This window comes from Hippichthys cyanospilos, chromosome 1, assembly GCF_059441005.1.
Source record: "Hippichthys cyanospilos isolate Australia breed blue-spotted pipefish chromosome 1, RoL_Hcya_1.0, whole genome shotgun sequence".
Lineage (NCBI taxonomy): Eukaryota > Metazoa > Chordata > Actinopteri > Syngnathiformes > Syngnathidae > Hippichthys > Hippichthys cyanospilos.
The window spans coordinates 5,549,251-5,565,000 of NC_142369.1; the positions used below are offsets into that span (position 1 = coordinate 5,549,251).

Genomic DNA, 15,750 nt, shown 5'->3' on the forward strand with positions numbered 1-15,750 from the left:
CTCTGATTTGAAATGCTACCAGATGATGTACATCACCAGTCAGAAGTTTGAAAACACCCTCAAATTCCGTGTTTGTGCAACTTTAAAATAAGCTGTCATGATCCGAACAGATATCAGCCAGTAAATTGCCCAGCTTTGCACCTTTTGTACATAATTTCCTCCATCAGCTTTTTGATGTGGATGATTTCTTTTCTAATCAGGAATGACTATTCACAGCTGTGCATTTTCAAGAGTTAATATCTTGAATTTCTTGACCTCTTTATGTGATTCTGGCCATTTGAATTTGAACTTACTTTACATTGTGCTATCCTGAGTTTAAATGCTTGTCCAAATCCTTATTGAGACCATTTTTAGCTCTCTACAATAGTGGTTTCTCAACTTCAGTCTCTGTCTTCCTATTTATCATAGCAGCTATTTACAGTGTTTGGATTTGAACATTTCTCACTTGAAAGTAGTCACATTGCCCGAGCGCTTTCTCTGCTCTGCTTGTTAAATCAACATTACTGGGCGTGCAAAGAGTATAATGACTTTAAATAAACAAAAAAAAAAAATCAAGCAGCCTCGTTCTTTTTATTTTATTTTTTTTTTTTACATTTTTTTTTAACTTGTGTTGCTATCAATCTGAATATTGCAGTGCAGATTGTGAAAACCTTATCTCGCTGCCGTGGTGCATTTTATACTTTGAACTGCCCTCACATCTGTAGTTGATTAAATAAATGCCCCCCTCCCGGCCACTGTTATTTACCAGACATGTGATGTCATACTCCACTGAGCTTGCGACTTCATCTCAAGGGTGAATCATCAAGTCTCCTTATTTGTCCCGGGACACACCCTGCCTGCGATGCGGTGCAGCGCGTGCCAAAAGCCAGAGTGCAGACTCAGGAAAAGCAGTGTGAAAACCCGGGGAGAGGATGCTAAAAGATAAACGACCGGGAGAAAAATATACCACTGCGGGCGGAGACCACGCAGATTTATCGGTTGTTTCATAAAGTGAGGTGAGATGTTCCGCTTCCTGTACGTTGCCAGTATTCCTCACTAAAGCTCATTTGCATGCCGTTTAATCAGATGGAGGTCCGCCTGCCACTTTTGTCTCGGGTCGCCGTCTGTGGCGGTACCCATGGCAATGAGCTGTCCGGGGTCTACTTGGTCAGAGAGCTGCTGAGGATGGCGACCGGCGCAGAGGCGGGAGAGGACGCCTCCGTGCAGGCGGTGCTGTCCAACCCGCGCGCTACCCGGCAGTGCAGCAGATACCTGGACACCGATCTGAACCGATGCTTCACCCGCGCTGCCCTCAAGTAAAACCACATAACTCACTTCCTGTTTGGTCCTAAGTGCCCCATCCTTCCTCTATGTACTGTACTCTAGTAACTTTACACATCTCTCTTATACAGCTCTTGACGAATTTGTGATCAGGTTTTCCACAGGTCATTAAGAAGCATTGAAACAAAAATGTTAGGTTTTCTTTTTTTTCAACAAAGACAATGTTATTCAAAAGAAGTCACTGTAACACAATTCAGCAAATACTAAATATGATAAAAATGCATTTGTTTCTGGAGACTTGACTAGATCAACAAAATGTACTGTGGTGTCCACCGTTTGCTTCATATTCCAATTAATTTTCGATTAATTTGAAAAGAAAACAAAGTACTTGTCCAGCACATAACTTTGACCACCACCCAATTATCACAAATAACCTACGTCTATGATTGTCATATCAATTATGATAAGTACTGTATAGTATTTTTTTAATGTCTTTATGCAACAACATCAGTGAACATATTTATACAGCCACATTAGTATTAGGTGAACATGTTAGTCCACTTTTAGGTTAATTAAAAAACAAACCTTTAAAAATGTTTTGCTATACATTTACAACTGATCTAAAATGTGTAACTTCTGATTAATCATGAGTTAACGATTGCAATTATGCAATGATTTACAAATTAAAAATGTGGTCAATCGACAGCCAAATAAATCGACAGCCATACATTTAAAATCGATTATCCTATTTGTCTAAGGCACTGCTTCTCAAATATTGGGGTGGGCCCCCCTGGGGGGGCGTGGATGATACCAGGAAAAAGGCTTTGTTTTTGTCATGTGGAATGTATTTGCAGTAAAGTAATAATTTTCATCATTTTCTTTTACTTTCAGGCACTTTGGTGCACTTGCATCTTTTTTCTGTTTTAGACTAAGCTGTAACCTGTATAAGCGCGATAAAAATAATTACACAGTGGTTGAAAGTTGATTTAAATAATATTTCAATAATAATCTTATTTATAGTCAGTGCATCGAATGGGGGGGGGTGCAAAAAGTTTTTTTTCTTTTCTAAGGAGGGCCTGGCAAAATATAGTTGAGAAACAATGGTCTAAGATAACAAAAGGTAACAAAAGTAGCATTTGCACGTGAGCAATGACCATTTAAAATCAATAAACACTGCCGTTTAGTTCAGACAAACATAATTTTATCTGTACGTTATACACGCAACAGTGTCCTACGTCACAGACGATGCTTCAAAAATGTTCCGTAATTAAATTTGAGAGTTGAGCTACTTGTTAGCTAAGATAAGGTCAATGACTTCCTGTTCTTCTTAATGAGCAGACTGGGCACGTTTTCATGCCCAGTAAAAAAATCCCTCGTAGTCCCTGAAGCGCCTTCACGTACCCCGTTTAAATTGTCGGAATATCCACATTTAATCAATCTTTCATATGACATTAGCTCTGATTTCTTCTCATCTTCTGTCCCTTTCCGTCACTCGCAGCGGGCCCTTGTCTCACGCACCCCCCTATGAGATGACCCGAGCCCGGGAACTAGACGCCCTGCTGGGTCCCAAAGGAAGCCCGCGAGCTGTAGATCTCATCTGCGATCTACACAACAGCACGTCCAACATGGGCCTATGCGTCATCGCTTTCTCCGACTGTGACTGGATCTGCTTGCACATATTTCGTCATCTCCAGGTATGTACCAAAAACTCCACTTGGATGTAAATGTTTTTTTTTTCACCCATGGAAAAAAAAATATTGATGCCATGCCTTTTTTTTCTTTCACAGAGGCAGATGCCAGATATACCAGTGAGATTCATAAATTTTGACCTCCCTGCTGAAGAGGCATTTTCTCTTGATTCAGTGGGAAAACATGGTTTTGGTACGTGTTTTTTCGACAGGAATGCGTTTGGGGTACAGTGAACCGCCACCACCATCGTTTTACAAATTCACCCGCAGTAGCTATGCAGACAGATAATGACAATAATTGTGTGCAGGCGGTATTAGTCATATGTTTGGAAACATCATTTAGTGTTTAACTTGTCACTGTTTAAAATTTTCCAGGATTGCAGCAATATTGTTGGCTTTATTTGATAAAGAAACAACATAAACAGCTTTGCACTTCTTGTTATTTTCTCCATAAGTTATTTTTTCTAAAAGTGTTTCCAAACTTTTGACTGGTACTGTATTATTTAAAGTTTCATGAAAAAAAAAAATTAACAATGAGTCACAGTTGGAGCAAAAATTGTCACATCTTCATTGTGTGTGTATTTTTTTTTTTTTTAATTAACACAGTACTGCCTCCCGGTGGCCAATGTAGCAACATCAGAAGGAGGCGCACATTAAACTGAGTTGAAGCATCAACTCATAATACATACATGAATTCTTTACATTCTGCTTACCAGAATATAAAACATTCACGGCGAACCAGTTAAAATGAACTTTTGACATCTCATCTCTAGCCGTCAATGGCAGTGAATGACTTACTGTTTTTTTTTTTCAAGTTTGTTCTATATGGGAGAATAATTAAATCGTATCTCATGGCACTTCTAAATTATCAGAAGTTAACTATCCGTCCTCAAATCACACTGCAAGTCGCTAATCCATTTTTTTCCCCTCAGCTTTAGAGATCGGCCCTCAGCCTCACGGCGTGGTGAGGTCCAACATCTTTGCGGCCATGAAAGATGGCCTGCAGCACACGCTAGACTGGGTGCGCCTTTTTAACTCGGGTATGTGAAAACATCGCAAGCGCGTGCGAAAGGTTCCTACTTCTCTTGCTCGTTTTCTGTGGTTCAGGTGCCATTTTGGAAGGCGGGCCGGTGGACGTTTTCACCGTGGTCGGTCATGTCGACTACCCGAGAGAAGACAACACTCAAAACATCACAGCTGCAATCCATCCTCAACTTCAGGTGCAGAACTTTCCTCAAAGATGAAAGATTACTCTTCAAAAACGTGTAAGAACGTGCTTTACAGAATATAATTATAAACATCAACAATAATGCAACTGAACACATAACATATAACATAAATATTATATTACTATTATACACAAAATGTAAATTTTTACTGCTGAAAATGACTAAGTAAGTGGACTATTCCCTAACGGTTACAAGATAACTTAATTCAGAGTTGTCTAAATTATGGCCCAGGGGCCGTTTGTGGCGCACCAGCCACATTTTTTGGCCTGTTGCAAATTCTAAAAAATTTTTTTCGATGTGGCCCACAATACTTTTTTCAAAATGTAAAAAAAAAAAAGGTTTGATGGACAGTGTGGAAAAAAAGTCCTAATTTGCCTCATCACCTTTAACCAATAGCATTTTTTCCCCCCAAAAACACTGTATAGACAATGTGTGATTGCTTGCTTGATTTTCATTGTTACAGTGAAAAAAAAAAAAGCATGGCCTTTATGCCTTTCTATTTATCTTTTTGGGACACTCAGATAGAAAAGGTTTGGACATGCCTGACTTAATGAGAATGATTAAATTCGAATGATTTTTTTTTAATGTGACTCGACTGTTGGTTAAAAAAGTCATTCTGAGCTATTTTTTCGAAGTTCTCTTTTCTTTAAATTTGTTTAAAAACTAAAATAAGAAAATATGTATTTTAAGATTTGAAAAATGACCGCCCTCTCCCCACCCCATAAAATGTGAATTTGGGGTCTAACACGCTTTTCTTCTTGAACAGCCCCTCAAATCGCCCCTTATAATTCCGAGAAAAATCTATTGGTTTGAATGAAAAGACGTCTTCTGGCAGGACCGAGACTTCTGCCCGCTGCGCCCCGAGGAGCCCACGTTCCAGACGTTTTCGGGCCAAACACTGCGCTACGAGGGCAGCGAGCCTCTTTATCCCTTCTTCATCAACGAATGCGCCTATTACGAGAAGGGCGTGGCCTTCTACCTTGCCAGGAAGAAGAGCGTGACCCTGCCAACGCTGCAAGTGCACAAAGACGGAAATCCAGCTAATTTTGTGTCCGAAGAAGAGGAATGAGACCCCGAAACAACCCCACTGCGGACTCTCGACAAACATATGGAAAAAAAGGTTTTATTCAAAAGCAACGCATATACATTTACACATTTCTCAAGAGCAAATCGCATACTGAACAAACATTTATTAGGAAATAGTGTGTCATAGAAATCTACTGATCTCAAATATCCAAAAAGCAGAATTTCGAGCCAGCCTGCAACTTTTAAAAAAAGAATCTTGCAGCAACTGTATCGCAATATGGCCGTTAGCTTACATTCAGAATGCTTGACAAGCAGGGATTGCCATTAAGAAAAAAATATAATAATAATTCTCCGCTTGCAGCAACCCATAATTGTTGTTTCTATTCTGCGGTGCTATGTGGAAATAGTCAAACAAAAACATGAAAAAAATCCTACCGAAAAAACACAAGGAAAGCTGGGCTTACATGTTAAATCAAGAACTACTGGCAAAGTAAAAAAACACGTTCAAAATGAATAAATAAATAAATACCAACTTAGTTTACAAATTAATATACAGTTGTAATTGCCAAGAAGCTTTGGCCGCATTAAAATAAAGAAAAAAAAGGTTGTTATTTCAACAAGGAAATGGCAGCAGTATTCCCTTAGCTAGAAATGTGATTTGTCACTATTCTCCACACCGTGCAAAAAATTGACAGCGATATTAGTCTTGCAACGAATGTCTTTTCTTGAAATATTAAAGCTTTATTTTTAAATACAATTTAAAAATAATCCCCCCCAAATATTACTCTTCTCATAATGTCTTTCTCTGAACATTACGACTTGTAGAAAATAATGTGGAATTAAATTATTCTCCGCTAAATATTACTATTATCATAAACCTTCTTTCTCTGAATTTTGGGACTCCTAGAAAAAATAATTACTATTCTCACAGGTTTTTTTTTCATGTGGAGCAAAAATTAATCTTTGCATACTAATGCCCTTTTTTCATCACAATACAGTTTTATTTCCACAGACATGCTCAAGAAATATTTTTTTTTTTAAAAGAAAACCTAAAGGGGTCATCTACTTATTTAGCTACTGTTAGCAGTAAAATCTTATATCTTGTCATTCAAAAATTCAATGACTTTTTATTCACAATTCATACTTTTAAAAATGACCATATTTCCCCAAATATAAGACACAATGTTTCCCCCCCAAAATGAGTATGGGTGTGTCCTATAAAGGGTAACTTAGAGATGAGATTCCTTTTTTTTTCAACTCTATACAAGAAAGATTGATCCATCAGCCACATAAGCTGAGTTTTAATGCGCAGATGTTCATTTGTATATCAGCCATGTTCTTTCTTATTATAATTACGGTAACCGTACGAGCTCAAGAGCCGATGTCAGTTGGCTGTTAGCAACCAGTGCCTGTTGCTACTAACAGCAGTTAATGTTAGCTGAGGTTGTTGCGACATTACTCCCAATAAAAGAAGCGAGCGGACCGAACCATCGTCCGAGTCCATCCTTGTTCAGGTGCAAGAATATTACTAAAACAGAGGATCATGTAAAGGTTATGATGTGTACAGCTGATTCAATTAAGAGTGGCAAGGTATGAATCTGTGTGCACCAGCTAGAGCAAACGGAAAAGTATTCCATTTAACTCGTTTTTTAATTGCGGCTTTTCGGCATATACGGACAATCATAAACTTGGTGGGACACGGATCATGTGCAAATTTGGGGATTTTTTGTGTCATGCCAATAAATACCAGAATTTGACGCCAAAATTAATGATGTGTCTTATACACAGTTGCGCCCTATATTTATCGGATTACTGTAATTATGGGCAAAATAATAACTTTTTACGACTAAAAATGGATGAATAAATGGGTTATCCTCTTGCCTCTTTTCCCAGAATATTAACAATTCTCATAACGGTTTCCTCTTCCTCATGGAAACTGTATGACTTTGTTCGTTAGTATGATTTTATTTTTCCCCGAGCAAAATAGCGATATTATTGAGACGTCTAGAGCTTTTTGTTTTTCGTCACGTACCCCCCCCCCCCCCCTGTCCAAAAAAAAAAAAAAATGGCTCTCTTACTCCAAAGTATCATCCACGTTGGGGAGATTTACCCGTCGAATAGCGACAACACCTATGCGATGTCATCAAAGTGCAGAAAAAGACTAGCGCTGTTTAAGCCACACGGTAGGCGGACATGCGGTAGTAGTTGCGGCCGTGGCTGCGCGCCGCCCACACCAGCAGGGCGGCCGCCATCATGTGTAAGGGCGAGGACATAAGCGCCAAGTAGAGGGACCAGCCCAAGGAACCGTCCACCTTGTCGGGAAGCACCGAGACCCTGTGCAGCAGGTCCGTCCCCGCCAGGTAGCAGCACACTGTGGCCAATGAGCACAGACCTGCGATGACAAACGTGAGAGAGTCAAAAATATATTTCTTTGTGAGGTTTTTTCATCCCTCAACTCAAAACTTTTTTAATGTTTTCTTTCAGATTTACATTTTTTTCTGGATAACTTATTAAAATGCTCGCCTATGGCTCTTTGACATCTATAGCCATCAGTGGCAGTGAATTACTCATTTAAGATTTTTTATTTTTTCAACCCAAGTAGGTTAAAAAAAAGACAACTATATCTTCTTCTCCCAAAAAAAGATTTTCATATGTGACTATTCTTTAAAGTTATATTTTTTCATTTTTTCAGCGACAGAACAACTTTATTCGTGTTTTTTTTTACTCTCGCCAATAAACACGATTTTTGTTTTCTAAAAATGCCTTTTTCTTTTTTTTGGGAGGGGGGTTCTGAGACAAAAAAGTCTGAACTGTACGGTTTTAAAAAAACTGATTAAAAAATGGTCTTTTTATTCAAGAGGGGTGTATACTGCAGGTATTTCTTGCAGAAAAGTCTAAATGTACTTCTTTTGGTCCGTTTAAAAACATAAAAAAAATTAACAATATGTAAGATTTAGGCCATTTTTCACGAATAAATGAATTATACATTTGCAAACTTGCAAATAAATGTGTTCTGCACGACCAATACTATGTTTTAAATATAATCATAGGTCTAGTCTTCATGAAATGCTATTACATGGGGTGTGGCACTCCTTCGGAGGTCGCCATGTCTGTTATAGCTCCGGACAGCCGGAGGAGATTGTAATGTGTATTGCTGTATTTACCGTACAGTACCGTACTTGTGAAAAAAAAATTAACACTACATCTCTTCTGGTGTCTTTTTTTTTTCTTCCCCTCCCAAACATATTAGCAGTGTTTAATGATTCAAACGGATTGTTCATGAAGCAACGAAAAGGAGTTACCTGTTAACAGATGGAGTACACCAATGGCAAGCGTGGGTGTGAGGCTTTGGCAGAGGCAGGCGCAGAACCCGATCAGACCCGCCAAGACCTCCAGACCCAAAGAGACAAGTGGCAAGAGGAACTGAAATCGCCACAAGTCTGCAAAAAAAAAAAAAACAGGTTAAGCTTCATTATGATGGATTTGTGATCATTTAAAAAAAGCTAGCGCTGTCCAATTTAACCTGCTCACTTGTTGCTAGGCAGAATTGATGTGTGAGGCGGAATAAAGTCAAACTTACACGTGCGCAGCATGTCCTCGCCGCTGTTGTGGTTCCCGGGTTCCTTGTATTTGGGTGTCAGCTGCTGCTGCACGGTGAAGCTTCGACACTTCAATGCCATCTTGACGCCTGAGATCACCAAAAAAGGAAAACGGAGTCGGCAGTCCATATTATAGTCACCAAGAGGGTTTCTCTATGAGGTATGGCATTACTTTATTTTATCTTTGTATTTTTGTATTCTTTTTTTCTCTTTGTTGAAACCCTTTTTGACAATTTGCCATAATACATTTTTTTCCCCACGTTTTCTTTATGTCAAGTGTCCCTTTAGCACATAACACAAATAAATATTAAAAGGTAATTACAGTAATTGTTTTTATTACTCCCCCCCCCCCCCAATATATTGGTTTTGGAATAATTAAACAAATCTCACCCATCCCTCAAGTACAGCAGAATTTGAGCATCATTTTTGAAGGTGAAACACGCCATATTTCCATTTATGCGTTTAGAATATTACATGTTTGTTTGTGTTATATATACTGTATACATATATGAAAATAATGTATATTAATTCAATGTCACAATATGAAAATGTTTTATATTTGGCAGCTCACATTTAGATTTCTGTAAATATATTAGTATTTTGTGGATGAATATCGAATTTCAGGAAACGTAAAAAGAGTAAATAGATATTTCAATTGATAAGAAAATTACTGTTTGTTTGCTAAACGACGAGTTAGTTAGTCAGTCAGTCATTTGGCTAATGGGTCCTAAAGCAGCTCAAACAACCAGAAATAAATTTTCATTGTTTTGTGTGACAGTCTATTTTTTAATTATTTTAATAGAAGAAATATGGGGTTCCCCCTCTCCCTTTAAGTCACATTTAATATTCCTGGGGATGTATTTACGAAGTATCGTAGTAGTGATGATAAATTGTATAAAATATTTTAGGTAACTCAAAATGTCAATACAGCCGAGGGTCCAGGTCCGTTCGGCCTTCAACCTTTAGAGGGTGCTAAAGTAAATATCGAGTTAGTGATTTTCATTGTTTCGATGGCATTGTATTCTCCCTGAATTGTTTGTTGTCTTTTTATATTTAATTTTACGAGGCATATTGGCAAAAATGTCTCGTAATGAGGATATTTGACTTACTGCTAAATATTTGTTTTTATCGAATCACGCTAGCAAAACAATCGAAGGCCTCGGTTCGCCGCCATTCAGCCACAAGAGGTCGCCAAAGTGTCTCTTTATGTGATGTCATACCGCGACGGTAATTCAGGACCACTTCGCGCATCCCCCCCACCCAAATCCCCCAAAATGGAGCGCGTGCACATACCTGGCTCTTTGTACCAGTGCGGGTCGGCGGGAACGAGCACGCATCTCCACCACAGGCCAACGCTTCCGTTGAGCCGGAACAGAGTATCGCTGTACGTCTTCTCGTCAAACTCGCCGTCCATGAACTCGTCGTAGAGGCCGCGCAGCTCGGAGGCGTTGGCCTCGCCGCGCACGGGCGGGCTGCTGTACTGGTACCAGTGCTGCGTGCCCACGCCCACGCACAGATAAACGGTGGCCAGGAGACTGAGCACGCAGGCGATCACCAGCGCCGTGGCGTAGCGGTTGTCCACCATTGTTGCACCTCACGACTCACCGGTGGAGGAGGGGCGTGCATCAAGCGCCTGGGTCCTGGGTCCGAGCGCTCGGGCCGGGATATGAATCGCCGCCGCGGCCACCGTTGTGTGTCTCCGCCCCGTGGCCCACTTCCACAGATGGCGCTCGGCTTTACGCTCGATTCCATCGGCCGGTCGCGCTAATCCGTTGCTTTTCCTCTTCCGGTCGGCGCCAAAATAACGCCAGATAAATTGATCGTTTGCGCACGGATAGATTCCAGTTCATTATTTCGTTTAAAGGCCTTACAAATTATTTTTTCTTTACAAATGATTCAACAAAAATATAGACAATAATCATGTTAGTCAGATTGTTTTTGTGACAAACACATTTTTTTTGATTGATCGAGAAAATAAATCCTGCCTTTTCTTGAAAAATGTCAAACATTTTTATTCCGGCTAAACCAAATAGCATTGTGAAATTTACACAAGAATACTGTCTTGAACTAAGCACGGGAAGCTACAAATGTAACAGAAATGTAAACACCATTGTGTATTGTCTCACTTGTTCTTGCATCTCCAGAATCTCATCGGATGCTGCCTATCAAGTGAGAGCAGACTTTTTCGTTTGATCCTGGTAAAATAAAACGAAATGGGGCTGATAAGACCGGTATGATTATTTTTGACAATGGAAACGCATTGTCTTGAGGGGGACTTTGCCCCCACCAATGTGGCTGCCGACGCAGGCCGAGAGCCCCTTTGTCATCTTTATATTCGCACCAATCACACAGCACACTCGACTCTTAAGTTGGCTTCACTGACACTCGGAATTCAGATAAACAAATTGTTCCAACACTTACCGCTGAATTTACTCACAGCCGTCTTCGTCCATTTCAATTAAAATGTACTCGATGCACAAATGATGTTATAATTGGATTTTATGTATAGATTATTAATCGTTAATAGTTATAACTGATAAATCGTCGACACAGCGCTAAAAAAGGGTGAAAATAACAAACTCCGCCCATTTCTCCAGTACTTTAGCGTTTTCCCTTTCCTCGGAAGCCGGATGTAAATTGACCCGACTACGAGAACTGGTCCACAGTGGTCTAAGATACTAGGAATCCGTGTTGTAAGACTGTCAAAGCTCGCCTTTCGTTCAAAAGGATGTTCCTGAAATCTTTACTATTAAACATTGCAGTTTACTTTTTTGTTGAGTCTCAACCACAAACAGGTAAGAACGTAAATCGTACCTTCGTTTGACCTAATGGTCCTATTTTTGGTTGTTATGATGCTGACAGCGTTCACCTTGGTGACGTCACATCGGATACCTGAAAAGCCGTGTTGAACTTAACCCTTTTTGTTTAAAACCTAGCGACACTAAGGGGGACTTAAGGGGGTTAAGTGGTGCCAAGGAAATGAGAGAGGAAGTTTCAAAACGAAGCCTCTTAGTGTTGCAATTTTACAATCCGTCACATCCAAAATAGATTCTTTAACCTTCTGAGACCCGTTGTCCACTTTAGTGGACACAAATGAATATGTTTAGTCTCAGGACATCAAGGTGAAACCAAACAATCCAATTGACGGCTATTTTTCTCTGTAGGCGACCTCTTGCCACCCCACAACTTGACCCTTCGGTGGCTTAGCGACTTTGAGCCGCAACTGTGGTGGCAACACGAGAATTTGCCACCAAACTGTGAATACAGAGTGATAAAGAGAACGATGGAACACGACAGTGAGGAAGAAAGTGTAAGTCAATCAAAATATCTGAGTAGTCTTTTTTTTTTTTTGCACACAAAACAAATTAGTTCTAAAATGGTGATTTTAAGCCTTTTAATACCATGATGGGAACAGTATATATTTTTTTTAAAGACGTCAAAATTCGTCGATGAATCGACAACTAACCGATTATCAAATGAATCGTCAACAATTTTCATAATCAAGTTAGTTAGGTTAGAGTCAATCACTTAAAATTTTCCAAATCCTCCAAATTCAGCCACAACAGTAATTATTCCACTTTGTGTATTTCTTCATGAATATAGGCTTATTATATTTTGTGTTTATGTGTGTTTATGACTGAAAGCGTAGTTTTGAGTACGCCATCAATCCCTCTCGTGTGACATTGATGTGTTTAGTTGTTTAATCGGTGTTGATTGTGTCACTCTTATGGCTGTGCGACTGTCATCCAAAAGGTAAACAAAAGAAGGTCTCTGACCAGTTGGGGCGATAATTAATTATAGAGTCACAAAGGTTGTAAACCACCCCTGCTTTAGATAGGAAGACAAAGCCAGAGCAACCAAGCCCTAGTCAGAACAGTTTGGTCTTCTTTTACAAAGAACATTTGACTCAGTTTGTGTTCTTTGACTCCAGTCTCTCTTATCGATAACTCTGACAGAAACCGCTACAAATGAAGTTCAAAAGTTATCATTTTTTTCATCCCAAGATGCTCTGTTTGTTTGAGGGTACTTGGCTAAAATAAAAACAAATAAGTGGAACATGATTATCAAAGGTTCATAACCACTAAATTAAAGGATGGGACTCCAACCTCCTGTTGACTTTTTGACCTTTTCGGAATGCAAAACGATGACTAACGAATGGATTTTTTTTGTGTGGTTGTTTTAGATTGACCAATCACCTCCATCCCTCTACAACCTTGCAATGGAGGGCGGCTCCCTGTTTTTCTCAGTCCAGACCATCTGTAACCACTCAATTAGCCAACCCGCTTTCCTTAATGTTTCCTATCCAGGTAGGGCGTACGAATACTTGCCGGAAATATTTTGGACTGACCCTTACGATTCTTATTCATTTCCTTCCACCCAGAGCTGGTTACTAATGTGCGGTGCAGCATCGTCTCATCAACGCTGACTCGCTGCTCCTGGCTTCCGCTTGACTCGCCTCCAGATCTCGCTTTCTATTATGGGTATGACCATTTTTTTTTCTCCTTTGCTTAGTAAGCTTCCTGTGATGACATTCATTCGTCATGTGCGGAAGGTTAGTGCATGAGGTGGAAGACGGGCCCTCCGGTGTCATGTCCTTGTCAGAGTGTCCGCGGTACACGCTCGCAGAGGGCGCGAGGACGGGCTGCCGTCTGCGGTCCAAAACCCACGAGTCCATCCACATGTTGTTCAACGCCACCCTGGACGGAGGCCTCGTCAGGAACACCTTCGTGGAGAAACCTGTGCAAGGTGGAAACGCCGTCGCTCGTCTTTGAGAACAGTGGTTAGTAGTACCCCTGGAGGTACTTAAAGGAACTGCAGGGCGTACCCGAGATTTTAAATAAAACTAACATGCAAAAATCCTTTAAAAATAATGATTGAATTAATTGTTTCTGGAAAATATAAGTTCGAAAAACAAATTTGACATTCTGTAGATGATTTAATTTCATTTTTGTAAATTGTCCCCATACAAGAATGGTTTAAACCATAGGTGTCAAACTCAAGGCCCGGGGGCCATATCTGGCCCGCCACATCAATTTATGTGGCCCGCGAAATCCTGAGCAAACTTCAAATTTCTGGTTAAAATACTAAATTTGCAAGTTGTCCTCGACATTTAAAAATTTGGGGGTAAAAATAAGAAGCATGTTTGTTCCCAATATCTCTTTTGAACAGTTTTTACCGGGCTCGTATTTCAAAACTAGATAGAAGTGTGACAAACACACCTAAAATTGATTTGATTTCACAATTATACAGGCCCTCTGATAAAAATTATAACTACAATCCGGCCCCCGATAAATATGAGTTAGAGACCCCTGGTTTAACCTAATTTGTCATGTGCTCCTCTCGTTACCTGTCAAGTTAATGATTTAGTTTTGTGAATCCATGTCTACTATGATCCCAAAAGAGGACACTTTTAGTTGAATATGTATTAATAATGATTTCTTTTTGAGAACACGTCTGACACTTTATGTTGATTTTTTCAGAGACAAACATTTATTAATAATTAAGGTCTCTACTGTAATGCCATAACAGGACGCTTTATTTTTTTTAGTGGACAAATATTCGTTTATAATTATTTTGCGAACAAGTTTGACACTTTATGTTGATTTGTTTTTTGTGGACAAATATGTATTAATAAGAAAGTTAATGATTTATTTTTGTGAACAGGTCTCCACTATAACCCCAAAACAGGATGCTTTATGTTTAATATTGTTCTGTGGACAAATATATATTTTTATCTTTTTTTTTAGTACAGGTCTAACACTTTATATTGATAATTTTTTGTGGAAAAATATTTATTAACGATTATTTCTTTTTGACAACAGATTTCTGTGATCTAAAAGAAGACACTTTAGGTTGATAGTTTTTTTGTGGACCAATACAAATGAAGTTTGAAAGGGTCTAATATTGAATAAATGGCATGTTTTAGGTCTTTTTTTTTTTTTTTTTTTAACCAAAAAGGTTTTTCACTGGTTAAGGAGTACTTGGCTGAAAAGATGTTTCACAGGTGGTACATCACTGGAAAAAAGGTTGAGAACTAGAAATGTCTCTCGCTCAGTTTGTCAACGTTTGTCGTCTTTCCCTGTTCAGTGACGCCGCATCCTCTGAAGTGGAGCGTTAGCCAAGTTGCGGGCGCATTCAACCTGAGCTGGATTCCTCCTGATGTCTTAGATCTGCCTCGCTGGAAATTCCTCATAAATTACACAGAGTGCAATGTTGAAAAGGTAAGAGAAGATAAATGCAGTAATGCATGAGCATGAACAAGGTTTGAAATAAGCGAATTCCATCGCTATTTTCTGCGTAAATGTGACACTTTGTGCCTAATGTAAACAAACACATGGACTCGCTAAACTTAGAATCAAGCAAATCACATCGATAATATTGACAATGACCCCAAAAGAACTGAAAGGAAACAGGAAATTAAATACACTCAAAACTCATGTGACAAACAAAGAACACCTGGATATCACACAATAGGAGCAGGAATCTGATTGGGAGACACAAGTGAAGCAGGTTAACGGGGACAGGTGGACGCAATTACACCGACGAGACACTGAAACGAGGGGAACAAAAACATGAACTAACTAAGCACATGAACAAAAGCCCAGAACAGAGTAGAGCACACAACCCTGATGACAACCCACAGGACGCAAATACCAGCCTACCAACACTTTGTTGGCTACCTTCAAAAATAAACACACAAAATAATAGAGATGTCAAAGTGCTAGCCTTCTCAAGCTTTTATTTTGAAGTTTTTCCCCTTTGTGCTTGTTGGATCCTGTTTATCTTGACACATCCAAGTTTCCAGCAGCTGTTGATGTAAGGGTGACATTTGGTGCATTCAAATGAATTCGGACATTTCAAACTCATACAGAATGAAAGGCCATTGATGCATTGAACATGGCACACTCCAGTTATTGTGATAACTAAGCAATTGTCCTATTTTCAATT

General features: G+C 39.4%; 3 protein-coding genes across 5 annotated transcripts in view; 2 read left to right on the plus strand and 1 right to left on the minus strand.

Moving 5' to 3' along the window:
- The first annotated feature begins 772 nt into the window (after positions 1–772).
- LOC148428790 (N-acyl-aromatic-L-amino acid amidohydrolase (carboxylate-forming) B-like) lies at positions 773–10,030 on the plus strand. Of its 3 annotated transcripts, XR_015865830.1 has the most exons (8): positions 773–995; positions 1,066–1,295; positions 2,759–2,954; positions 3,048–3,141; positions 3,881–3,988; positions 4,056–4,168; positions 5,013–5,297; positions 8,454–10,030. XR_015865830.1 is itself a non-coding variant. In XM_088416487.1 (7 exons), the coding sequence occupies exons 2-7, from the start codon at positions 1,066–1,068 to the stop codon at positions 5,244–5,246; spliced, it is 975 nt and encodes a 324-aa protein (XP_088272613.1). In that variant the 5' UTR covers positions 773–990; the 3' UTR covers positions 5,247–8,405. The 3 variants fall into 3 exon arrangements, 2 of the variants coding, with proteins under 2 accessions (XP_088272613.1, XP_088272622.1); XM_088416487.1 differs by lacking the exon at positions 8,454–10,030 and having other exon boundaries at positions 773–990; positions 5,013–8,405; XM_088416496.1 differs by lacking the exon at positions 8,454–10,030 and having other exon boundaries at positions 4,944–5,156.
- Positions 7,262–10,588, minus strand: LOC148428791 (claudin domain-containing protein 1-like). The gene is made up of 4 exons (XM_088416507.1): positions 10,096–10,588; positions 8,784–8,891; positions 8,506–8,643; positions 7,262–7,595 (listed from the first exon to the last, which is right to left on the minus strand). The coding sequence occupies exons 1-4, from the start codon at positions 10,385–10,387 to the stop codon at positions 7,375–7,377; spliced, it is 759 nt and encodes a 252-aa protein (XP_088272633.1). The 5' UTR covers positions 10,388–10,588; the 3' UTR covers positions 7,262–7,374.
- Positions 10,087–15,750, plus strand: part of LOC148428792 (uncharacterized) — an 8,168-nt gene continuing 2,504 nt past the window's right edge. Inside the window, exons 1-6 of the mRNA XM_088416473.1 lie at positions 10,087–11,597; positions 11,967–12,112; positions 12,986–13,109; positions 13,184–13,283; positions 13,355–13,548; positions 14,890–15,023. Of these exons, the coding sequence (XP_088272599.1) occupies positions 11,531–11,597; positions 11,967–12,112; positions 12,986–13,109; positions 13,184–13,283; positions 13,355–13,548; positions 14,890–15,023 (765 nt within the window). The 5' untranslated portion in view covers positions 10,087–11,530. The remainder of the gene's footprint in view (positions 11,598–11,966; positions 12,113–12,985; positions 13,110–13,183; positions 13,284–13,354; positions 13,549–14,889; positions 15,024–15,750) is intronic.